The sequence below is a fragment of the Podarcis tiliguerta genome, assembly GCF_965153285.1.
Source record: "Podarcis tiliguerta genome assembly, chromosome: 1".
Taxonomy (NCBI): Eukaryota; Metazoa; Chordata; class Lepidosauria; order Squamata; family Lacertidae; genus Podarcis; species Podarcis tiliguerta.
Window position 1 is genome coordinate 5,684,450 of NC_139534.1, and position 27,279 is coordinate 5,711,728.

A 27,279-nucleotide genomic window follows, 5' to 3' on the forward strand; every position below is an offset into this window, starting at 1 on the left:
CTATCAACATAAATGGAAAGGAGAGGCCACAAACGGGTGACATGCTTTGCACGAACAAGGTTGCAGGCTCAATCCTTGGGATGTCCAGTTGAAAAGCATCTAAGTTGCACTTAGAAAGACACTGACGATAGCCAATACTGGGCTCTATCACTCAATGAATTTTACAAGTATTTATTTATTTAGGGGGGAAACGTTCTGTACCTTTAGTAACGAGAGAAATCTCAGCAGTTGCCTTTGTGGAAAGATGTGAAAGAACAACAACTACAGGCAAACAAGGGTATTTTCTTATATTTATTAGAAAGAGACATATCCAATGTAGCAGTCTCTCTCTCTGCATTACTTTACAACATTTTTAAAATTCAGAATACTGTACAGCTGACACACTAAAAAGGGATGGAGAAAGCGAGAGGGAAACATAATACAAATTGATATTTAATCGAACAAGATCATATGAAACAACAAGCAAAGTGAAATGTATCAATATGTTTAATAATCATACAAACAATATAAATAAAGTTTCATGGAGTCATTGCAAAACAAATTTGCTGAATGAGGTAATAATAAAAAAATCTTTAAAAACCCAACTTTTTAAAATTTCCACACTGCTGTGTCATCATTTATACATTATTTACAGAAAGAAAGAAACTAAAACCAGCCATTGGCTAAGTATTGGCTGCCTCAAGTCGTGAATTCGCCCACTCCCCTTCCTCCCATGCCAGTAGGAATTACATAACTGATGCTACAAAAGGAAACGTAGGTAGTTTGGGAAAATGGGATCAAATAACATTTGATGCACTATGAGAGCTAAATCACCACCACAAATTTTGGGACAATGTATCTTCTATAGAAAAAATCCTGCAACCATGCTCCCCACCCCCATTGTTCAGCCTGGACACTGAGGTCCTAGAGCTATATTGTGGGTCTGATGCTAGAGCAAAGTCTTGAATCTCAAAAGCATGTAAACATGTGCTTTAAGTTCCAGAGAAGCCAATAAGCATTATGTCAATGTCAGGAAAGCATGTTCACACCTTTTGTGAATTTGAAGAAAACATAACAAAAGACGAAGCTCTGGCAAGAAATCTGAATGCTTTATAAAATCACCCGTTCATTCAATATTTCTTATTCTACCTCTCTTACAATAATAAAACAGCTTAGAAACAACAAAGGTGAAAAATCAGCTACATTGTATCAGTGAAGGATATATATATATTTTTAAGGAGACGAGGAACATCCCAAAAACAGTAGCCCAATAATCCCCAGAGGGCAGGACAGAGGCTGGAGATTTGGAACCGGAGACGGCAACCCCCTGGCTCCCCTTCATCACCGTAAACCTGGATCAGAGCAGATAAGGATGGTTCAGGCAGTTACCGACAAGGTGCACAAACCAGGACATGTATTTCTGAAAAGGTGCTTGGCAACCCTCCCCCCTCCCTATAACTCTTAAGACACAGCACATATTCTGAGCCCCCTGCAGCAGCATTGCAGTAAAAACAAAACCCATTAGGAGACATTCTTTAAGTCACATCTAGCCCAGCCTGTGGGTGGCGCTGTGGGTAAAAGCCTCAGCACCTAGGGCTTGCCGATCGAAAGGTTGGCGGTTCGAATCCCCGTGGTGGGGTGCGCTCCCGTTGTTCGGTCCCAGCGCCTGCCAACCTAGCAGTTCGAAAGCACCCCCGGGTGCAAGTAGATAAATAGGGACCACTTACCAGCGGGAAGGTAAACGGCGTTTCCGTGTGCGGCTCTGGCTCGCCAGAGCAGCGATGTCACGCTGGCCACGTGACCCGGAAGTGTCTCTGGACAGCGCTGGCCCCCGGCCTCTTGAGTGAGATGGGCGCACAACCCTAGAGTCTGTCAAGACTGGCCCGTACGGGCAGGGGTACCTTTACCTTGACCTTAGCCCAGCCTGTACAATCCTGCTCCTATGCAGGACTGGCATGTATTAACCATCTCTTTATTTATCCACACAGCACCCATATTTCTGTGGAACTATTTACATTAGACAATTTATACTTGTGAAGACGGAGTGATGCTCTGCAAGTCAGGTTGTTTTTCCTGCAACAGCATTGCTTAAATCCACTCACTGCTCCCCCCCCCCCCCGGTAAAATGTTGTAGACATTGCTTTCACAGCTGCTTCCAGAAGCACAAAGCCCCTCCTCTTCCCCGATGGGAGGTGTTGTGAGCGTGAACCGTTCCCGTGTCAGCAGGGGGGCATGTTTGGCCCCCTGCACCATCTCCCCGGCTGCCACCCCGCCCTGCAGCGGGCCAGCCAATAGGGTTGGCCTGGGGACGGGGTTTAGCTGCATTCAAGCGGCCGCGGCAGCCTCCCAGCCTCATTCTGCTTCCTGGAAGACGTCGGATCACCCGCCTGCCCGCCCTTTAGGCTAGGTTTGTGCTCTTGACCTTGCTATGGACCTTGGTTGGTCGCCCTGTTTGCCCAGGGGGCTGGTAGGAGTTTTTGTCCGTTTGGCTAGATTGGCACCAGCCTCTTGGTTTTCCACCTCCCTCGTAGCAATTCATCACAACTTTTCCGGTTTTGGCGGTTAGGCATTGGAATATGTGTTGGGGGGCAGGGTGTGGCCATCACCTACCCCACCCCATTCTGGGTATTCCATTAAAGGAATCTGGTGGTCATGGATCCTGTCCGATGCCCTGCTGGTGGCTAGGGCCATGGCACAACCCCCAGTGACATCAGGGGAAGCTTCCAGTTGTATTTGCATCAACAAGCTCCTCCCACTGGTTGCTAACCTTCAAATGACCCCCCGCTGCATGGGTGGGGTTGGATATAGGTTGTTTGATCAATGCCTAAGCCAATACCGCTCACATGCTGTAACCAATAAAAGTTGCGGCCTTTTTCAGCCCATTAACCTAAAATACTTGTGTCTGTGTCCATTATTTCTCCACTAAGCGGGTTAGGGTCCTCGACTCACAAACGTCTTTCACTGTATGCTTCCTGAAAATGTTGTGGAGGGTGCTTGGGAGCCAGAAGCAAAGTATGCAAGAATCAGGGTCCGAACATAGCTTCTTGTCCTCCAGAATGGATCTTGTGGAATGGCTGACTTCTGGGAAGGATACTAGATAACAATTACAGGTTCAATGTTTTGGTAGCACTGAATTGTTTTTAGCTTTTGTCTCCTTTGTGGGTTCTGTGGTTTTGAATTGCGAGGCATGAGTAGGAAAAAGGGTATCTTGTAGAGAAGGAATGAATGTTGAAACTGCCTGAGAGAGATACCAATGAAAAATCCTTTACATGCAACAACAAAATATACATTTAGCTGCATTTAACACTCCTGTGGTATTTTATTTCTTTGTGACTGTATTTTCCATTGAAGGGGAAAATAACTGGAGAAAATAAAGCACAGAACTGAATTTGTGCTGAGAAGACCAGAAGAAATACTTTTGTAACGTTGTCTAGTAACCTGAGCCAAGAGAAGCCTCACAGGCACAAACTACAGTCTTTGTGCAACAATGCTTGAGTTGGCCGCCTTATTCCATTGGTTTTCTGTTTCCATGTATTCAGCTCTGTAAGTATTTAAAAGAAATAAAAGAGCCACGGGAATTTCGCAGCATGAGTCCACATTTGTGGCTTTGAAGATGTTCAGGCAGATACTAGTTTTAATGTGACTTCCATAAGACTACTTATTTGACACTAGCAATCGGCTGATGCCTTCCCTTCATCACTGCCATGTTCATCAGAACCTGGGGTTGCAGACTCTCTGGTCTTTTAGGGGAGGCGCTGTGACACCCTCCTTTGTTGGGCAAGGGACAATTTCCCAAGCTTTCTTCCTGACAGTTTACTAAAATAAGGCTTGACAAAATACAATTTAGTGGTACAAAAACTAAGTACTTTCTGTTGACCTCATTTGGGGTACTCTTGGGCATTACCACAATGAAGGGGCTGGTGTGTCATGTGATATTATAGCTCATATCCAATTGTCCAGAGTGTCAGTAGTTCTCATGAACAATTGGATGCCCCGTCCCAGTGGTAGTTTTTTAACACATTTTGAAAATCAGATCCCAGACAATATATTTTTAAATGCTAACCGCTTTAACAGCAATGCACTTTCATTTATCCCCCCCATTAAACTATTTTTAAAGACCTGTTTAAGTGAAAGATCAGCATGGTAGCTCACTGCATTCCACCATGCATATGTGAAATTATACCTGTTTGTTTGTTTTAAGGGAGAATATTTGAAGTGATACCTTTAAGAAGTGCATAGAAAATGTGACAGATTCTACAAGCCCAGAGTGTTAACCTTTCATGTAGCTAAAGCATAGGCGTAATTGTGTTTGGACTAACACAGCTTTCCTTGACCTACTGGCAGTGTCAGCTCTTTAAGAGATTGTGTAGCAATTTGAAGTTCTCTGAATGCATATCTCCTAAGCATCTCTGTTAGGAACCCTCAAGTCTCCATCCCCATCTTAGCCTCCTTTTGGAAAGAAAGGGAAGCTTATATTTATATTTTTGCATCAGTTTCATGGTCTAGGGAACCTTTGATCTAATATTTTTATTAGCATATGTATTTTAATGCTATCCATAACCACTTCTTCTTTTCCCTTCCCCTAGGAGTATACACATTAAGATGTGAACACTCCGTACATTTACATGTGCAGTTTGTTCATAATAGTATAAAAACTGTAAGGCGTAAAAAGGATTTTTTTTGAGCTTTGGTGTAAGCCAAACAGCGGTAGGTGATCTCAGGCCAATGTGACCTCCAGTGATTTCTCTTTTGCTAGCATTTGCACAGGACGGCAAGTATGTTTGCTATAGAGAATAGTCACATTTTGAACCAATGCCGGGATCCTCTGCTCACAGGGGATAAGCAGAACAAGATGCACTGAACTCACAGATATACAAATACTATATATATTAACCCACATATTTTCAAATTCAGAAGGAACATGCAGTAATATACAAGAGGGGGAAGATGAGAAGAAATTGCAACTTTCCTTAACTGACAGTTAAGCACATCAGTACAATTCACCTCTACCAAACTGAGCATTTGGATTTCATTCCCTTTTCTGAAGAGCTTGACGGCATAAATCAGAAGCAAGCACAGAGTTTGTCAGGTCTGAAGCTCCTATGATGGTATGTGTCAAATCAGTTGTAGCTAATCTGTCCAGGGAGAATACTGGCTTCATTACACTTGTATAGTTGAGTTCTTCCAGCATTACTGCTGTTTAATAGAACATGATTAGTCATCACGGAGAAAAAAGCATATTAGCTGAGGAGGTAGTTACATGGCACGCTTCGGTGATTGCTTGGATGTGATTGCAATATTCTTAGAAGCATCATATTATCTCAGACATGTTCTTTCAAGCCCTTGGAGCCCTCCTTTCTAAATTCACTGTCATAATTTAGTATCTGTTTAATTTTTCAGTCCAAAGAGAGGAAATCAGTTGCTGAGTATTATTTGACTGCAGCCTCCTTGGTGTAAAAACAAAATGGAAAAAATAAATAAGAATAGCTATGAGATGCAAAAAGGATTAATGAATACCGCTAAGGAAAAAATATTTCAAGCTCATTTATGAGAATAACTACATAAAGGGCTAATTTTTTTCCATTGTGAGAAATACATTGTGTCACTTTCACCAATATAAATGTGTTGAGTTTCACCCTAAATTATTTAGATTGTGTATTGTGTCTTTGGGGGGGGGGGTTGGGTTACTGCTTTCGGTTTGATTTTGTATGTTGTGCTCTTGTTTGTGAACCGCCCTGAGACCTCCGGGGATAGGGCAGTGTATAAACTGAAATCATCATCATCACACAAGTAATGGCATTGCTGGAGAATTAAAATTCTGTTTAACTTGTCTCTTCTGCTTCTTCATCTCTTTAACTAAAGGCATAGATTTCCATTGAAGATTGCATCATGGAAGAATAAACTTATCATAAAATGGGGGAAGGACTTTAAAAGACTGGATTCCTTATATTATCTAAAATTAATATTCCCTTAAATCCCTTAAAACCGATACTGGACAGCATGATGTAGCAATGAGGTCTGTGGGCCACACTGACCTCCATTTGGAGGGCAAGTTTGCTTTAACCTATTAAAAGTGATTAGGAAAATTAAATGTGGACATAATAAATGTCAAGCACAGATTTTGCTCATGGGAGTTATAACTACTGTTTTGTAAATCCATGTTTATTCATTTTAGCTGTAACTCTTTGAGAGTGCTCATGTAAAGGACCAAAAATGTGATCATTTGTTTTTGTTTTGCTTTTTGTGAAGAAAACAATTACAATTACATTTGCCAAATTTCATCATCAAACCTCTGCCATTTTTCTTTCTTTCAACAGAAAGGGTGTGGGAATGAGGTCATGTGCCCTTTTGCTTCAGTAGTCCAAGATTGTTTTGGTTTATACTACTTTATGATGATTTGTACAGTGATTAGAAGGTTTGTACTATAAATATATTTTGGCACAAACAATTGTGTGAAGTAATTAATTTTTAAACTACAACTCTTATTCTTTTGAATAGCGCTTAACAAATGGTTAATCTTTATAATGATTTGTTCTCCCAAGCACTCTGGCTCCCAAGCACCCTCCACAACATTTTCAGGAAGCATACAGTGAAATACGTTTGTGCTTCTGGAAGACAATGGTCTGCTTTTCCAAACCGTATTTCCCAACACCTTTTCTGTTAACATGTGCCAGCATCTTAGACAGATATGCTTTTCATCAAAGGAAAAAATATTTCTTTGTCTGGAGTGTTTTCAAGATCTGTTACTACAATCTGTGATCCCTTAGATCCTAAATATCTGCACATTATTTCACATCAATTATAGGTTATAAATTAACAGAAGTATTTTTGCCTTACACAAAAAAAAAATCAATGCATACTTATGAACATTTAAAAATTCGAATAGAACCTTTTACATACACATAACCAAAAGACACAATACACAATCTAAATAACTGATAACTGATTTGACACATACCATCATAGGAGCTTCAGACCTGACAAACTTTGTGCTTGATTCTGATTTATGCTGTCAAGCTCTTCAGAAAAGGGAATGAAATCCAAAAGTTCAGTTTGGTAGAGGTGAATTGTATGAATGTTAAACATGTTCACATTAATGAAGCTCCCTCATCTGCTAATTCCTCTGGGTTCTACCTACAGCCACCTGTCCTTTCTGGGGGGGGAAGGATCATAGTATTTCACTGCTCCACCTGGACTACTGTGACGTTAACATATGAGAGTGCTGGAGGTGAAATAGTTAAACAGGTTACCCAATCAGAACCCAGGGGGTGGAGTCAGAGGGACTATAAAACCAGCTCTGGGAGGGGTGAAGAGGAGAGTTCGTTGGGAGGTTGGCTGGAGTGGGAGTGAACTGGGATAGAGTCTGTGGGTAGGTGGAGTTAGTGTAGCGAAATAAGCTGAGTCAGGAACAGTTAGGAGCTAGGAAGACAAGGAAATATCTGAGAGGTGGTTTAGTGAGTTGAGAGCAGGTAGCGGAAGTTATAGGTCTGGATAGGCACCCCATGATTGTAATTGACCGAGACCGTTTATGAAACCACATGCTTGTTAAACTGCAATAAATAAACAGAAGTTTATGTTCCAATTTAACCCTGACTGGACTCAGTATTGTACCAGGTAGGGCCTGGGGGGTGGCAGTGAGAAATAAAGTGGTGGCACAGGGAACAATAGACGGTGAAACGTCCGGGGACCCCGTGTGATCCCCACAACTACTTCTCCATCGAAGACACGGGTATCTCCACACTACTTTCAGAGTATAAGTCTTCCAGAAATCAATGCTGGTGGCATTAAGCAATGTCTACAACATTTCACCTGTTGTTTCCCTCCAGTAACTCTCATGCAGTACTTGCCTTGAGAGCCTTGCCTCGAGACACCCAGTCAATGGTCCCATGTCATGTGCTATTGTCAGGGAACTGCCATCAGAGCTGGAGGCGGAGAGGAGGCTCCAGAGGGATGGCGGAGAGGGTCCCAGTAGGGAGAGAGGTAGCCCATCCGCTGGGGAAGGAAATCAGCGTAACACCAGTGGAGAAGGGGGGCAGATGGGGGAATCGGAGAGGTGGCTCCAGGACTCTTTGCTGGAGACCAGCGGAGAGGGCACGGGTACTCCGCTGCCCACACCCACTTTGCGCAGAAGACTTCCGCACAGGCAGAGTAGGAGGAGACTGGGCGTCAAACAGCTTCTATGCTGGAAGTGGTTCAAGAAACGCCCACTGACGGATTCTGCCAGTGACTGAGGCAGCCACGGAACTTGAGGCTGTCCAGACAAAAGGGTTCAACCAGGCAACCTAGCCAGGAGTAACGGCAACTTACGCACGAGCAACCCCTAGAACCATTACAGCTATCATTAGTGAATCCATGACCTCTCTTTGTCTTCCCCTCCCATCTACAGTTTCATCCTTTGAGTTCTTTTTATTAAAACAAAAGTCCTCTTTTCTCCTTCTTGTCTTTTTACAGTAGCCAGGCAATTCCCGCCCTCTCTGGAGAAACTGAGAACTGAGGAGAAAAGAAGGGCTCTTTTACAGACTCATGGGCTTCAGCTGTGAATGTCTGCAACATTTCACCGGGGAGGGGGAGGGGGGAGCAGTGACTGGATTTAAGCAATGCTGTTGCAGGAAAAACAACCTGACTTGCGGAGCATCACTCCGTTAATGAATTAAACACTTCATTTCATTGTGTGCACCTGCATTTATCGTGTGTCACTTCTTGCACACGCACAACCCCTTGTGGTCTTTCACAAATGCAAAGGATAAACATTGGGCATTCATCACGCTGGAGAAAATGGCTCAGAAAAGTCAGAACAAAGTTTGAATATAATTGGTGGCACCTTTAAGGCACCACAAGACTTTGTTGTTTTTGCACAATTCATCAAATATGGCTTTATATACTGCAAATACCTCTATGCAATTTTACAGCATAAATCAGGTTTCCATAGATAGATGTTCATGTATACAATAATGTACATCTATGTGCCTATTTTATATGCACAAATCTGAAAGTACATGAAGTGGGTCTTCACAAGTATAAATTGTCTAATGTAAATAGTTCCACAGAAAAATGGGTGCTGCGTGGATAACGAAAGAGATGTAGATAGTACTATATATATACGAGTGTCTGGTTAATACAAGCCAGTCCTGACAGGAGCAGGATTGTACAGGGTGAGCTAGATGTGACATAAAGAATGTCTCCTAATGGGTTTTGTTTTTACTGTAATGCTGCTGCAGGGGGCTCAGAATATGATAGAGCTACTGTGGGGAGGGCAGTACTTAACTATTTTCCCATAGGCCATTTTCCCAATCATAATATCTCTCCCCATCTGCTTTTCTCTCTGAGGGGGAAAAAGATACGTGAGCAAAGTATCTAAGCAGCCAAAAGTATTTAGCAGGCAAATGATCAGTGGGGAAAGAGTTAAAACACCCTTTTCCTGTCGCTTCTCTAAATCTGGGGACACACCCCATACCATAGTTACATTAAAGTGAAAATAGAAAGCATTGGGAGACACACCACATCTTTCCCACTGTATCTGGTTTGGCCTAAATAAAACTAGATGCTTTGAGCATCATGGAGAATCCGTGAAAAGGGTGAGTGCATGGTTTTCCTCTTTAAAAATAACTAAATATATCATTATAATCCTGTACTCATAACAAACATGTCACACTTCACTTATGCCGCATGCAAATACGGCATAGCCAGATCTGTTGTCCCTGTGATTTAATATATTTTGATTCAATGCATGGCACTTTTACCCAAGAAGGTGGCAGGGAATGAAACGCAAGAGGAACACTGAGCTTATGAGGCAGGAGTTGTTCTTTCAGTATCAACTGAAGTTCTGATTTTAGCATTGTGACTTTCAGCCAGACAGCGGCATTTGACTCTAGGAATGACAAGCTGCTCTTCTGCAGTCAGGTGTTTTGAATAAATAAATTTGAATTTCAGGTTTTAATTCCACTTGTATAGCATTTGTATACAAGTGGAATTTGTATACAAGTGGAATTTGCTCAGTGTTGCTGAGGAGCACACAGAGCAGGGAGTTTGATGGTTGAGGTAATTGTTCTCTTAAACTTCCCCCTACTCTTCTTTCATGTATTCTAGTTTCTTCAGGTGTGAAAATAACTTTTGTTTGGGTGCGGTTGATACATATTAGGGTGAAGTAGTTATTTAGAGCACTCAATTCATATCTGAAGTTTTTGTGTTGGTAGTTAAATTACCGTATTTTTTGCTCTATAAGACTCACCTTTTCCCTCCTAAAAAGTAAGGGGAAATGTGTGTGCGTCTTATGGAGCGAATGCAGGCTGCGCAGCTATCCTAGAAGCCAGAACAGCAAGAGGGATTGCTGCTTTCACTGCGCTGCGATCCCTCTCGCTGTTCTGGCTTCTGAGATTCAGAATACTTTTTTTCTTGTTTTCCTCCTCCAAAAACTAGGTGCGTCTTGTGGTCTGGTGCGTCTTATAGAGCGAAAAATACGGTACATGCTTTCCTTTTTCTCATCTGGTTAACATTGGGAGAAAGAAAAGGATGCCCACCATCATCTGAAAATACTGGCTCTTGTTTTCTGACATTACCAATATGTTATGAGTACAAGATTATTACGATATATTTAGTTATTAGGAGACGGCAACCCCCTGGCTCCCCTTCAACACCATAAACCTGGATTAGAGCAGATGACGATGGTTCAGGCAGTTACTGACAAAGGGCACAAACCAGGACATACCGTATGTTCCGGCGCATCAGGCGACTGGGTGTATAAGACGACACCCCAACTTTTGCTGTTAAATTATAGAGTTTGGCCGCCCGCCAAGTGCCGCCAGGGGCAGAGCACGCACCCCTGCGCTGCCTCTGCTGTAGCAGCAGCAGCAGCTGAAGGCAGGCAGAATGAAACCGAAACCCGCCACCTGGAGGGAGGGAGGCCCGGCCCAGCTCTCTCCCTCCCTCTGGGAAAAGGCCATGAGCGGCCGTCACAGCCTCCACTGCCCTCACCTGTGGGGATGCCCAGCTCCTTGGAGCCCCGGCCGAAGCCGCGCACCACCTCGCCATGACAGGCTCTTCATGGTGCTCACGAGCCAAGCGAAGCTCCATGCGGCCACAGCGGAGGCCGGATCCAGCTCCCACGACGACAGCAGCAGCAGCAGGCGGGCGAGAGCCGCGCTTGGAAGGACTTTCCGGGGTGAGGCGGCCAACGAACAGGCGCTGTGCCGGTACGGAGGAGGCAGGGCCTCACGCTGCGTCACAGGAGGCTGCGTCCCCTTAGTGTTCTTCCGTGATAAATTGGGAGTAGGCATAATAGGAACAACAGCAGTGCAAGGATGCCCACCATCATCTGAAAATACTGGCTCTTGTTTTCTGAAATTACTAATATGTTATGAGTACAGGATTACTACAATATATTTAGTTATTAGGAGACCCACAGCAACCCCCTGGCTCCCCTTCAACACCATAAACCTGGATTAGAGCAGGTGAGGATGGTTCAGGCAGTTACTGACAAGGGGTACAAACCAGGACATACTGTATGTTCCAGTGCATTAGGCGACTGGGCGTATAAGGCGACCCCCCAACTTTTGCTGTTAAATTATAGAGTTTGGTCGCCTGCCAAGCGCCGCCAGGGGCAGAGCAAGCACCCCTGCGCTGCCTCTGCTGTCGCAGCAGCAGCAGCCCAAGGCAAGGCGTTTGGTGGGCGGAACGAAACCGAAACCCGCCACCTGGAGGGAGGCCCAGCCCGGCTCCCTCTCTCCCTCTGAGAAAAGGCTGCAAGCAGCTGCCTCAGCCTCCACCTACACCACCCTCACCTGTGGGGATGCCCAGCTCCTTGGAGCCCCGGCTGAAGTCGCGCACCACCTCGCCACACAGGCTCTTCATGGCGCCCGCAAGATGAGCGAAGCCCCGCGCGGCCATGGCAGAGGCCGCGCTCGGAAGGACTTTCTGTGGTGAGGTGGCCAACGAACACACACTGTGCCAGTACGGAAGAGGCAGGGCCTCGCACTGCGTCACAGGAGGCTGCGTCCCCTTAGTGTTCTTCCGTGATAAATTGGGATAAAGTGGGGCTTTGCTCGGCTTGCGGGCAAAGTGGGGCTTCACTCGGCTCGCTGGCGCCCCACTTTATCCCAATTTATCACGGAAGAACGCTAAGGGGACGCAGGCTCTAATGCATCTTCCGTACTGGCACAGTATGTGTTCGTTGGCTGCCTCACCATGGAAAGTCCTTCCGAGCGTGGAGCTAACCCGCCCGCCTGCTGCTGCCCTCATGGGAGCTGGATCCGGCCTCTGCCGTGGCCATGCGGTACTTCACTCAGCTCGCCATGAAGAGCCTGCCGTGGCGAGGTGGTGCGTGGCTTCGGCCAGGGCTCCAAAGAGCCCTGGGCATCCCCACAGGTGAGGGTGGTGGAGGCCGAGGCGGCCGCTCGCAGCCTTTTCCCAGAGGCAAAAGCGCCTGGCGGTGCTTGGCAGGCGAACAAACTCTATAATTTAACAGCAAAAGTTGGGGGGGTCATCTTATACGCCCAGTTGCCTAATGCGCCGGAACATACGGTATGTCCTGGTTTGTGCCCCTTGTCAGTAACTGCCTGAACCATCCTCATCTGCTCTAATCGGTTTTGCACTGCTGCTGTTCCTATTATGGCAATCCCCATTTATAATGGGTGAACACTTAGGACAAAGCGCTCATCTGGGCAGCCGTACTGCAGGAGAATCTCAATGCACTCTTGGCTGGTGGCTTGCCTGGCATAGGCCAAAGCACCGTTTCCATGGGCATCGCGGGCCATAACGTCAGCACCGTACTGTGGAAAGAACATGCAGCATTTAGGAGCAGTAGCCGGCAGAAACGCCTGAAATAAATAATTCTCATTACCTAGTTTTAAATCTGAACAGCTTTCTGTTGTGTATCCAGCTACCATAGCCAAAGTCAGCAGGACTCGTTCCTCACTCATGGAGAAGTGAGCGTCATGCACGCTGCCCCTAGATGCGCTCCTCAACTTTCAAGGAAGAGCATTTTTAAATTAAGCAAGCTCTTTTAAACTATATTCACATTTTAAGGGATATACACTGTACACTGATTCTGAGCTGCCGGCATTCATAATACTTTTGCACCAGGTTGGAATATGTACATGTTAGGGGAATGTACCGTATTTTTTGCACCATAAAACTCACTTTTTTCCTCCTAGAAAGTAAGGGGAAATGTCTGTGCGTGTTATGGAGGGAATGCCTACAGGTGGCATGCCTATGGATTTTCCTCCTCTAAAAACTACGTGTGTGCAATGGTCGGGTGCGTGTTATAGAGCGAAAAATACGGTACATATTGTAAATTATGCATAATAACTGCAGAATGTACAAAATTAATATATATACACAATCCCCAAGGCTTGTAGATGGATTCAGAAACGTGCAGTTTCCTCTTCTTCTTCTAAAATTTTTTGATTCTTGCAATAATACAACAAAACAGTGATATAAACAAAACAAAAAAATTAAAATAAACCAACGTTGGCATTTTAACATTACCTTCTATATACATATATTAAAATATTGTTCTTCATTTTCATTTTCACCCTCTTATGGTAATTCCCTGTGACTTCACTCCACCTGTGTTTGGCATCATTAAATTTAATACAGTATCTTAAAATTGAGCAATATATTAATACTATTAATTGCTGCCGTCATTTCTAACTGAATTCTAATTGAAATTTTGATTCTTCTTTTTGGAATCCATTTTTTGTCTGCTTTAAATATATCATTTAATTGATAATATTGTAACCAGCTCGTACAATGGTGAGAAATTTCTTCATAAGATTTCGATTCGAACTGTCCTTGTTCTTCTTTTAATAATTGTTTATATGTTGCCCAATTTGTATCCATATTTTTCTTTTTTATCGAAATTGCCTCTAATGGTGCGGCCCACCATGGAATCTTTGGCTCGAATAAATTTTGATACTTCCTCCAAATTTTAAATAAAGAATTTCTGATTATATAATTTGAAAATCATTGATGTACATTTGTCTTATTATAAACTAAACAGGTGTGCCATCTGTACCTGTTGTTGAATCCCTCTAAGTCCAATATGTCCGTATTTCCCTCTATTTCATCCATTTAATATTGTTTTCTATTTCATAATTTAGTAAAGCTGATAACTGATTTTGCAAAAGTTTAATTTTTTGGCTTGCACTCACATTCTTTGGATGTTTGGCTAATATTTTTTCATTCTCTTCTATTTCATTTCTAATTTGACCCATTTCCCCTTCTCTGCTTCTTCTTTGTATCATATTTTGTTGGATATAAAGTTCTCTTATATAGGCCTTGCTTGAGTCCCGTATCACCCTGATGTCTGTTTAATGTGCCATGTTTATTCGGATAAATTCCTTAAGAAGTTGTGCTTTGTTCAAAAATTTTTCATCATTTAGAATTTTTTCATTCATTCTCCATCTTTTATTATTTGCCTGTTATTTTTTAATTCTAACGTAATTGAATTGTGGTCTGTTATTGATTTGGGTTATATTTCTATTTTTTTTAATCTTCAAAATTAAATTAATTGATGTCCATATTCCATCTATTCTTCCTACTGATTGTCTAGCCTCTGAATAATGTGTGTATTTTTTTTCCTTTGGATGTCTGGGTCCACGCATCTCCACGCATCTTTTAAATTTAGGTTGTCCACCATTTGAAAAAATGTGTGTGGGAGTCTTCCCTCTTTCTCTCTGCTGCCCGATTTCTGTTCTCATCCTGAAGCAAAGTTCTTAACCCGAGGTACTATTTCTGGGTTAACAGAGTCTGTAACCTGAAGCGTATGTAACCTGAGGTACCACTGTAATGTGTTTTATTCCCATTTGGGGCATAAATTCCTATCACAAATATTTTTTCTTTTCCATTCCTTAACTGTATTCCCAATAATCTACCTTCTTCATCCTTAAAGATTTGTTTTGCCTCTATTTTAGGGTTTGTATACATTACAATTCCCCTTTTCTTTTTGTCTGAGAAGGTGAATTCTGTTCCAAGTTTTTAATTGATCAATACTCTTCTATGTTTTCTAGCCACATGAGTCTCCTGCAAGCAGATTACATGCAGAGTTTCCTCTTCATGGGTGGATTATGTGCATATTCTCCATGTGGCCTGGTGAATGTGCAGAATGGCCAGTTGTTTTGCCCATTAACTGTTCCACTTATATTTCCCCTAATGCATATATACCACCACAACACTCCAAACACTTGTATCAAATCAAACACATAAGCTGTACTATATGGCCTGGATAAACCAAAGTGACAATTCAAACATACCCATTAATGCAGGGCTACTCTCTCAAATTCATGTGGCACATACTCACCCAAATTAACAGTTGCACCAGCACTACACTTCCTTTCCGGCATGCTATATGTAAGGCTGAACGCCCATCTCCATCTCCACAGGTTTCATTGACTTCTTCTCGTGTCCCATGAGCAAGAAGCAGGATGACTGTTCGCAAATCTTCCTCCGCAGTTGCTCTTAGCAGGTACTGGCCTAAGGAAAACTCTGAGCACTGCAGTGGAGCAAGGAAGAGCTTCTGCTCATATTTTGCTCGGATCCAGTGCTCTTTTTCTTCCCTAGGGAAGCAAACAAACATATCATTCAATATTAGATCATGCATCTCCTACAGATCCATCCTTGTGTTAAGTTTCTTCTAACACATGCCTAGAAACCAGAGGCCTTTCTTCTTGGAATAACAGGTTTGGAATTGCCCAAGAAAGATGTTAAATTATTTTTGTATGCCACAACTGCTGCTCGTATTTTGTTACCTAAAAAGTGGAAAACCCAAGAATTACCAACAATAGAAGAATGGCAGATGAAGACGATGGATTTTTCGGAGGTAGCTGACCTAACCAGAAGAGTCTGCGACCAGAAGAAGGAGTATCAGGAAGAATGGAATAAATTTAATGATTATTTAGTTAAATTTGTTAAATTAAATTAACTGGAAATAGCTTGCACGTACTTAATGGGCTTAGGATTTTATTTATGTTAAGTGATGAAGTAATATGTTTAATTCTATAAGGTGTAGGATGTTAATGTTTAAGTTAAATTTCATAAAAATTGGGATTTGGAAAACCGTTAAAAGGACATGCAGTGGAAGGGGAAGTGAGGAAGTCACTTAACAAAGTTAATAACTGTAATTTTCAATAAGGCTATGATTTAGGTTTGTTTTGTTTGTTTGTCTTGTGTGTTTGTTTTTTTATAATATTGTGAAAACCAATAAAATTTTTTTTGGGGGGAAATAACACATGCCTAGTTTTGCAGATAATCTGGACAATCTAATAGTTGGGTTGAAATGAGGGCATTTTTAATGTTAGCAGTTTTTTTATTTAAAAAAACCCCAGACACTTGAAATTCTGGTTTTTATTTTCTTTTGGATAAAATTAGCAAGAGAACAGTTGTATACTGTGGAAATAAGCTATTTATTCCACTTTCTAGGATATCTGGGCCACAAGTAAGAAAGACAGAATGGTAAGAATGTAGATTTATGGTTCAAATACACCACAATGCTAATATATGCCATGTAATTCACCAGAGGTCAGGAGAAAATGCCAACTCTACATATAGGAAAGAACAGTAAATACAGATGCATCCTCTGAATTCCACAAATGCTCCCACAAGCCATTCTCCTAGATCAGCCCTCCCCAACCAGGTGCCCTCCAAATGGTGGAATCCAGCTCCCATCATGCACAACGAGTATGGCCATTGGTCGGCGATCATGGGAGTATTACAAAACGTATGGGCAACTCCAGGTTGGAGGAGGCAGTCCTAGATTATACAAACACAATGTGGCAAGTTTAATGCATTTGACTGGGGGCCCTTTCATACCCTATACAGGGGTGTAGCTTGCTGTGGGGAAAGAAAATGGATTTCTTTTGCTGGGCATACACTTGCTGGGAAGCAGCACTTTTGCAGTTGCCAATGATGGCATGTTGGCAGAACAGAGTATCTTTATGTATGATAGTATGCACTGTCTATATGGTCACACACCATTGTACATCCTTGAAGATAAAACACTGATTGAATGGGAGAAAGAAATGGGCACTGTTGGTCGCTCAGACTCCTACAACTTATCACATATATGGATTCCAATATTCAGGGGAGAGTGCCATTGTTTCTGTACACCAGGAGTGTACAAGAGGCAAATGCCATTGAACTTGGGGCGGGCGGGGGGAACCTGGAGGCTTGCAAAACTACAAAAAGTCTTTACAAAGCTATCCTGACAGGGAACCAGGAAATGGGCTCAGTGAAGAATGAGCATACCCAGTGACCACAGAATTCTGGAAAATCAGCAGAGGGGTAACAGAATGGAGTATCTGGTTCCTGCCAACGTTACAGTAGACTTGCAGAAACTGATCCCAAATAAAGTTACTTTTGAAGACATCCTTGTTCATTGTGGTAATCTCTTTAAACAGAAAGCCACTTCAGCCCAAAGTAAGGAAGTGTGGTCATGCCTTGGCTTTAGTTCTTCAAGTACAAAAATAAACAGTCCTTTGAGGTTTTGCAGCTATGCTTACCCTTCTTCTAGTAATGTAGTGTCAGGTTAGCTTTAATCTGTTTTCAAATGCTTATGTAAACAGGTCATTTACAAAGTAAATCTGGATTAGTTTTGCATCACTTCATGGCGAGCAAGGATGACCTTAACATAACCTCTCTGAATACTTTTACGCAAACCTTCCCACATAATGTGCTTCACAAAGGTAAGAGACTTCATATATAAAGGACATTCCCCCACCCTCACATATCTGAAGCAGGATGCTACCAAATAGCTGTGAAAAACTTTTATTTCTTTTTGTGAACATTATTTTTATTGTTTTTTTCCAAACTTTAAAAATAAAAAATAGACTAGGTACCATTTCAGTATATTTTGGAATACTTGCAGTTCAATCTTATGCATGTCTAACGCAGAAGTAAGCCTCTCTCATTTCAACAGAGCTCACTTCCACATAAATGAGTACACAATTGCTGCCTTGGTCTGCAAGCAACAAAATTAATTAACGATGTCTGTGTGTGAGTAGAACAGACTTCTGCTTGTATAACAGGGACTTCATTTTCCTCTCTCTACTCTGAAAATTTGCTCAAGGGGGTTGGGGGACCATTCAGTGCACATTTGGGGGCTGCAGAGGGATGAGACAGGAAGGTGAAGCCCCATGGAATGGGCAGAAGTCCACTTACACAATGCTGGAAAAACCTAGACAGCATCTTAAAAAGCAGAGACATCACCTTGCTGACAAAGGTCCATATAGTTCAAGCTATGGTTTTCCCAGTAGTGATGTATGGAAGTGAGAGCTGGACCATAAAGAAGGCTGATCGCCGAAGAATTGATGCTTTTGAATTATGGTGCTGGGGGAGACTCTTGAGAGTCCCATGGACTGCAAGAAGACCAAACCTATCCATTCTGAAGGAAATCAGCCCTGAGTGCTCACCGGAAGGACAGATCGTGACGCTGAGGCTCCAATACTTTGGCCACCTCATGAGAAGAGAAGACTCCCTGGAAAAGACCCTGATGTTGGGAAAGATGGAGGTCACAAGGAGAAGGGGATGACAGAGGACGAGATGGTTGGACAGTGTTCTCAAAGCTACTAAAGTGAGTTTGACCAAACTGCGGGAGGCAGTGGAAGACAGGAGTGCCTGGCGTGCTCTGGTCCATGGGGTCACGCAGAGTCGGACACGACTAAATGACTAAACAACAACAACAACAACAAGCAAAAAACTCTTGGGGCACTTTTACAAAAAGAAGTTATAACCAGGATGTATAAAAACAGACCTAAGGTATTTGTTAAAACTTTAATAGAACAAAATATGGTTCTGAAAACAATAGTGCAAAGAACCCCCCCAAAAGAATTAAAAATCTAAAAAGTCTAGGAAAATACAAAAGTCTTCATCTAATCCAAAAATACTATAATTTATGTACCAGGTGAGCCTCTCTGGGTGGGGAATCTCACAATTGGAGCACTACAGCTGTAAAGCCCCTTGCAGAGCTCATCTGCATCCCATAAGTACGAGGGTCCTAGGCCGTGAAGGGCTTTAAAGGTCAAAAGCAGCACCTTAAATCTGACCCTGTACTCCACCGGGAGCCAGTGCAGCTTGAAAAGCACTGGGTGAATATGCTCCCATGGCAGAGACCCCGTGAGGAGCCTCATTGCAGCATCCTGTTCCCGCTGGAGTTTCTGGGACAGCTTCAAGGGCAGCCCCGCATAGAGCGAATTACAGTAGTCAAGCCTGGAGGTGACCGTCGCATGGATCACTGTGGCCAGGTCGGGGCGGGAAAGGTAAGGGACCAACTGCTTGATGCGGCGAAGGTACAAAGAAGAGCAGTAGTGTAGGGGTTGCAACTTTTTATGCTGAGGTTCACATTCTCTGGGGGATAATCCATCAAGGGCTGCAGGCCAGTAATGGGCAGAGCTAGAGCTGAAAATTGGTCAACCTAGAGAGAATAATGGTAGTCAATATAGAAAGAATTATTTGGAGTTGGGGTGGGAACTCACAAGGCAAACATTAAGATGACTAAATCAAGACTTGGACAGCACTGGACTATATAGTGGTTTGGAATGGTGGGTGTGTTGTTTACTGTATTCACTTTCTTTCATTGGATGACTTAAGCTGATGCCAGATTCAATGTACCTGGCTAAGACTAGAAATCACTTCAAAGAGCACAAACACTAAACTGTTGGTCTGGTATCACAGACTGTTGCTGGGATCCACAGCTTATTTTGGTTCAGATTTCTTTTTCCCCAAGGAAGGCCAGCCCAAGAGCAGAGTTGTCAGCACTAGATCACTTAACCTCATTCCAATCCCCTTGAGGACCACTGTTCGCATACCCTGTTAGCTAATGAACTAAAAAATGAATTATTAGAGCAGTATGCAATAAGCAGAAAGGAGGCGGCACAGTACTTCATTTTAGCCAGTGCTGACATACCTTTAAATAAATCAGTTGTATGAGAGTGAGGGGAAATGAGAGGAAGAGCAACTAATCAGCAAAGAGATAGTGAACCTCTCCCTGGAAGTGAAAGATACGTGCAACTGAACATCTGCTCTAAATGTTTTTCTTTCTTTTATGCAAAACTTCTCTTTCACTAAAGCATCTTGTTAAAATCACAGTAGCCAACACCTGCCCCCACCTAGCTAGTTGTCAACCTAGTTAGTTGTCTTATTTGATTGCAATTGAAATTTTATAATCTATTTCCCTGGGATCAAAAAACGGGTTAAGACTAACACACTAAAATATTAAGCAGTGCTCTGATACAACCCTGGGAAATCCAAGAACATATCAATTGGTAGGACAAGGACTTTCTTTCAGTAACTTGATTCAAAATACATTTCAAAATACTGGAATAACACTGTTCCAAGTTATCGGTGATTCAAATAAGGAACCATTAACACTAAATATAGAAGTAGAAAAAAGTAGAAATATAGTTAATAAGACCAGACAATACTTAGTAAAAATCAAATCTCTTTTCCTTTCAACCTGTTACTGTTAGAAATTTAAAGCCTTGTTTATAACAAAGCCTTGATATAACTGGATGCAAATAATCACGCTGCCTCCTCCTCTATGCCAGAGAAGTGATGATGCATTAAAGCCTGACGAAACAGCACCATCAATTTCCTGGCTTTAATATGCATCTCTACCATCAATGAACTCTAAGCATCTTTTAATGCAAATAATGGAAGCAGAGCCCTGCTTCCGACTCTGCATATGGGCTACTCAAAAATAGCACAAAAGCCTTTCGTTTATTTAGCTCCTTGAAGATAACATCCAATTACTTAAATTACTCTGCCATTTGCGCCATATCATTGTCATCTGAAAACAAATAAACCAGAAAACTTGGTGGAGATGAAGTGAAGGGGGAAGAAAAATGGAGAGGAGGCAAACAGCAGATACATTTCTGACAACCATTTTGTTTCACAAACTTGACTGTGCTTTGCCATCACAGCATGGCAGAGCATAAATATTCAGTTATGAGTTCATGCCCTGGACATATCAAATCATATTTCCAATGCAATATTACACTTTTTTTTAAAAAAAAGTGAAGATTCTATATTTATTCACTTGACATCTACTCAGGTATGCTGCTTTGAATGTTCACTGTCTCTCTTAACTTTCCCTTATGTCCTTTTCAATTCTTTCCTAACATTGTCCTTGGACAAATTTTATGCAGTGATAGAAATGTAAAATTCAAACCACTTTTACTCTGTATCTGTGTGATACAGCAATACTGGAATTGTCACATAATAAATAAGGAGCTTTGGAGGCTTATTGCAAAAAATTGCCATCCGAGATCTAATGTCCATTAGGACTTAGATTCACGATCTTTCGAGCAGTTGGGTTTTTCACACAACTCTCCATAAAAAGCTTTTTTCAACACATGGTACCTAAATATACATTTCACACACTAGGCAGAAGAAACCACTAAATGTTGGGAGGTAGTGATGATTACAGATTCTTGAGAAGTGCAGCTGCATACATCTTCAATGCATTGCCACTGTACATTTTTAGGGCAGTACTACATGTTATTTTTGACCAAAATGGTTTCCTGGGGTTGCTTTTTCTCCCTGTCCTTTTCTGCAATGTTTAGAAAAACTCCCGTGTTGTTGCATTTCTGTGTTGTAGTTTTCCTTCATCCTGCCAGTGCAAGACGGGGAGCCAAGGCAGGAAACACATGTGATTAAGAATTCCCATGTGTTAGAATGGGAATATGCTCTTGGTGGCATCTCTTTGCCATGTCTCAATGTGCAATTCATGTGTATATTTAACAAAGTACCTAAAAATGTAAAGTGTACCTAAGTGAACACTACGCTTTAATGCTGTGCTAAAAACATCCAGTCACTCCATACATCAATTTATGATGCTGGGTAGGAAGCTTTACAACCAACTTTGCAAAACCACTATAATTAAAAGTTCTTTTCATGCAAATTACACACAGAAATATGAACAAAATATTAAAACATGCAGATTCCTGGATTTCCATTGCTCTGATACAACAGAACAGAAATACTTACGACAAGCTAAGCAGTACCCTAAAAACAAAGGAAAATAATTGGCCTTATTTGCTAGCCACTGATAAATGGACAAAAATATGTCTTGTCCTACCACAAACTCTCAATCTGTCCCCTTTAGTATCCTAAAATGTCTTAATTTAGTAATCTAGGCAGCACGTCAACACAACTTGATGAAATGCCTCATAATCCAGACCCTTATTTTACTGCAATACTTCTGGCTCCTAGAAAAATGTACAGGAGAAATATGCTGGCAGAAAGTTTGTGGGGTTTAGTAGACAGATGGCTTGGAAGAGCAAGTAAGGAAGAGGGCATGTGTGGTTGCACGGTGGTACAGCGGGAAGAGGGGAAGGCAAATTCAGTTTTGTAGTAATGACTGAAATGGACCAGGGTGAGAGAGGAAGAGAGAGAAAAGAGCTAGCTGCAAGGAATTTCCCAAAACTGTCTTCCTGCCTCAAGCAAAGCAGGAACTGGAAGGGACGCATGGAAGAAGGGCTGGGAACAATATGCTGAGTAAACAGAGGGGCTTCCTCTGTCTCTGCAGGAGAAGCCCCAAGCCTTTGGCAAAGTGAGTGCTTAGCAGTTGGCTGCTTCCTTTGCATGCATTCCTTCCCTCTTTGCCTGCGTTGCTAAGGGGAAAGGAGCCCAGGCCCTCAAGGGATACAAGTTCCTTGCAAACCAGAGGGATGCAGACAGCAAACAAAGACCAATGGATGCCGATTCTCTAATTACTGAAAGCTTGTAGGGAAACCCGCCACTAAACAGTGCCTGCTGACAAAATATAAGAATTTATGTGCACTGAGAAGTGGAAGAAAAGGAATAAATTTCTTTGTGCCTCCCGGTCAATACTATATGTGTTTTCAAACCTGCAGGGTGTTTTATGAGACTTAAAAACAAACAATAATCATTAATTAAATAAAACCAACCTATTAAGCTTATTAGGTCTTTCAAGTTACACTTCAGGTGACATGACAGGTAAAATAAATTACATACAAAGCATGCAGAAAGGATGTTGCTAAAAAGCATTAATATTGCAGGACTGTTCCTCTTGGTACAAGTATGGGGAGCAATTATATTTAAGTTTGTTTGCTACAGCTGTGCCTATCTAGAAGATTAGAAATTACACATTTTCAAAAATTGCTTGCTGGAGGTAAGAAGCTTAATAAATTAAGTTTATTTAATTAGCTACACCCAGAAGTCATAGGTCAGATAAAACTGTCTTTATTTTCATCTTACTTTTTGATACATACTGCAAGCTATGCTTTAAGACAGTTTCAGAGTCAATGGATTTCGGGAACATGCCTGAAACTCAAGATATAGAAGAAATCTCAACAAGAAACAGCTTATCTTGTTGCTAATCTTGATGCTAATCTTACTGCAGAACTTGAATGAAAAGTGACACAGTATCCCAGAGCTTTCCAAACTTTTCATGTTGGTGACACACTTTTTAGACACGCATCATTTCGCAACACAGTAATTCAGTTTTACTAGCAAACCGGATGTTAAACCAACCCCTTTCCAGCCCCAGGAGGTGTATAGGGGAGCGTTCGCACGACACACCTACACACTGCAGCCAACACACTAACGTGTCACAACACACAGTTTGGAAAGTTCTGCAGAGTCAAGTTTACATAAATCAGACTTGCAGTTTAATCTCAAAGTCATTTAATCTAACTGCCTGATTTATGGAACAGAAGTCTAAAAGAGTAACTCAAGAAAAGTATCTGTCATTTTATAATAATCTCAATAACAAGTTCCAGGGCCCAAGTGCAGTAGGAGGAAACTCCAGTAAAGCTGAATGGTTAAAGCAAGACTAATGTCTCAAAGTGATACCTGGTTCACACAATACAATTATTTTCTTAAACAGATATAATTCCACACGGGAAAACTGTATGAGCATGATCCCACTGCATTCAATAAGAAAAAAAATGGTATATAATCCTCCCACTGAACTTAAAAGGACACAGAGGAGTTCTACTTTGCATGGATTGTGCTCTACAACAACAAACAACAACAACACTTTATTACGGTCGTAGACCAGCATAAGGAGGGAGGGGTACAATCTTTTAAAGTCACTTAAAAAAACACACTAAAAGAAGTTAGAATAGAAAGATAGATGGATGGATGGATAGATGATAGAGTCAAAGACCTAGAAAAATAATTCTGTTTTCAGCCTATACTGTGTGTGTGTGTCGGGGGGGAGGGAGGAGAGAATGGGCTTCCCCCATAACTTCATACCCTCTATTCAATCTGATCTAATGGTCTCTTGCTTTAAAAAGTCACCCACAGAGGATGGTTCCTACCCTCTAGTTTTACCTTTGTGGCATCTTCAGTCTAATGGAGATTAAGAGCCCAAAGTGGCCAGAGTTGAGGTAGGAAGGGATCCCGCCTTATGCCAAGAAAGATTTGAAAAGAATTTGGGGATTTTAAAGCATGCCTCTCCGTTGAGATAGGCAGGGGAGTGGGCCAGGCAATAATGAGGCAAGTAAGTGGGGACTCAAGGAGTGCCATTCTGCCCTGTCCAGCTGCCCAAATCAATTGTCTCCTTCGGCCTCAAGACTGGCCTGCCCCTGTTGGCATCACTGCTATTTAGCCAGTTGTGGGGAAAGAGATGTTATGGTTAAACACAGAGCACATGATGTTTTCATACTAAGAAATAGAAATATTTTTTTTAACTGAATGACCTTTACTGCACGTCAGAGAAGTTGTTGTGACTCAAAACTGCCAAAAAAGCATACACTACCCAAGAAACATTTCTATGAGAAATCCCATGTTAATAAATATTTTGATTTTAGAGACACTTTCACTCCATTATGTTAAATACAACCCAAATTATGCAAGCTCAACTGTCCCTGGAAAAGGAAAAAAGTGAGCCTAAATAGCATAATTTTAAAAAAGAAAGCTGAAATATCAAAAACATAAGCTACCCATTATCTCTTTCTTATCTGCATAAATATGTACCTAGTAAGCTAAGCAGTAGAAAAACAACTGACACTCGTATATTTAAACACATAAATCTCCATACATCCCTGCTAGGTGAAAGATAGACAGAGAGAGGTAGTCAAGTGAGGTACTCAGGCTCCTTGTAATGTGGCATATCACAGGGATGTACATCAGCAATGTACTTTACAGCAGTTCTTTCTGTGAAGCAGCTATCACACTGCATTAAGAATACCATAACAGTCGCTGATGTGATCTGCTTTGGAACATAGCGTATCATAAACATATGAAAGAAAAGAAATGGAGCCTTTCCTCTTCTCATAATACTATACAGAAGTATCCCAAGTGCAACTGTATCAAAGCCTTTTAAATAACAAGGCTGAAAATCTAGGTTCCACGCAGCTTCCACCTTATGTGAATTATAACTTTTGATATATTTTTTAATGACAGTTGTAGACTAAACTAAAGAGGTTGCATGGGATTAATTAGGACAAACTGGAAAGCAAAGTAAAGGTTCATGTTTCTGGCTAATATTAGTTAGAAGAGGTCTAAGAAAAATTCATGGACGATGTAAAATGAAAACATGTATAGGATTGGAATAAAGGATAGTTTATATGGTTTTTGCTAACCTGAAGAATTAAATTGGTTGTGGTGAAAACTGGTCAAAACAAAATGTTAGTTCTTACTTTTTTAAAAGGGAGATCTGATTTAGTTTTGATGTCTAACTTGAAATACATTAATTGCCAGAGGATAAGTGCTGCCCCCTACACTCAAATAAAGGATTCTGATATTTCTGGCTAAACATACTTATTTGGAAATAAGTCTTACTGTTCTTCATGGAACTTACTTTCGTGTAAATGTACTTTCTGAGATTTGAAAACAGTGTGCTTGGGGAGAGAAAAGAGGATGTTATGGTTTAATTGCCTATAAACTCACTTAGAATTGGTTGATAGAAACTATTCCTAGTGATTCAAACAAAAGGAAAGGCTACAATGATGACATTTTATCAAGTATTTCCAATGAGGACTTTACAGGAATTTAAACTGTGGTGATACTTTTCTACTAGCAAAATCCATGACACTTTTTTTTTTTTTTGTTATTTTCCCTACTGCACAGTCTCTTCAGGGCACCATTTGGAAATCATTTAAAAAGATAAAATACTTCTAATCTGTTACCAATTAGAAGAAACATGTGAATATTATTTTCTAATTTGAGACTCGACTGCGTCTCAAAACCACAGAGAAGTAATTGAAATAATTACATCTCCTTCTGAATATTTCTATTATGCTCTTGAAACAAGAGGGTGTGCACTTATTTGCCTGATGTGCCCGAGGGCTGAATGTATCAATAAGTACATCAAAGCCCTGCCACATGAACTGGCACAAAATCATAATTCCTACAAAGTGCATACATTGGTTTATGGCAGCTGCAGCCTCAGGGCTGCCAAACTGATTAGCTAATTCCTAATGGTCTTTGTGCAAACTTGTGGGACCGAGTTGGATGAATGGGAGAAAGAAGAAGAAAAGTAAAATAGGTAAACATTCAACCTTTTAGTTTGTCCTATGAAAAGGAGTAATTTTCAGGGGCCCATTGCCCCTGAAAATTACAACTCAATGAGCTCTCTAATAGCATTACAGGGTTTTCACTATTTTACCCCCACGGATCCAGTGGTACTGTGACTTAAATAAATCCTGAAAACTGGTAATTTTTTTAGTGGTAGGAAAGAGAAGATACACCATTGGAAGAGTAGAATATGTCAATAAAATTAGAATGCATTATACCTATATCTGTATCTGTTAGGCATCTTTAGTTAATCAAAGACAGCACTGCCAATTAGGTTCTTATTTTAAAAGGCCATATTTCAATTTCATAACTCTGAGCTATCCTTAAGACACTCATTACAACATTTTCATTCTTATCATCCAGAAAGTTCTGCAGAAAAAAATACAGCTGTTGACTTTCACATGCAGTTGCCATTCATCTGCAAGCAATTCAGTCTGCTTGGGTCTGAGCTTGAAATGGCAAATAAATTTGACTAAAATATTAATTTTGTGTGGAACCAGTTTTATTACAGACTTCAAACTCAGACATTTTAAGACATTCACAAAGCACCAGTGCATTGCTTGGTAAAATTACACCATGTAACATCCAAAATTCTATTGATACATTAAATTAATAGTCTCCTTCCAATGCTCTCTTTTTCTACAACTGCAGTTCTAGACACTAATTAGAAGCTTCCTTCAACATGAAGAACTAACTATGGACATGTTACCTGTTTCAAAATTCTGTATATTAGACACTTCTTTTATGTAGATTTGTTCTTATTAATTACATCACATCATATTCTACTCTAGCTTTGTCAGACGGGATCAATTTAATGAGTTAAGA

General features: G+C 41.4%; 1 protein-coding gene and 1 long non-coding RNA gene across 6 annotated transcripts in view; both read right to left on the minus strand.

Moving 5' to 3' along the window:
- Window positions 1-278: 278 nt before the first annotated feature.
- Window positions 279-7,883, minus strand: LOC310659573. The gene is made up of 2 exons (XR_014502815.1): window positions 1,904-7,883; window positions 279-1,535 (listed from the first exon to the last, which is right to left on the minus strand). It is a non-coding gene; the product is annotated as an uncharacterized lncRNA (long non-coding RNA).
- Window positions 7,884-12,404: 4,521 nt separating this feature from the next.
- AGAP1 (ArfGAP with GTPase domain, ankyrin repeat and PH domain 1) overlaps window positions 12,405-27,279 on the minus strand; it is a 319,294-nt gene continuing 304,419 nt past the window's right edge. The window contains exons 17-18 of one of the 5 annotated variants that reach the window (XM_083400967.1): window positions 15,275-15,530; window positions 12,405-12,743 (exon numbers count right to left, since the gene is read on the minus strand). In XM_083400967.1, coding sequence (XP_083257093.1) covers window positions 12,597-12,743; window positions 15,275-15,530 — 403 coding nt within the window. In that variant the 3' untranslated portion in view covers window positions 12,405-12,596. The remainder of the gene's footprint in view (window positions 12,744-15,274; window positions 15,531-27,279) is intronic. The other 4 variants (XM_083400965.1, XM_083400966.1, XM_083400968.1 and 1 more) reach the window with 4 other exon arrangements.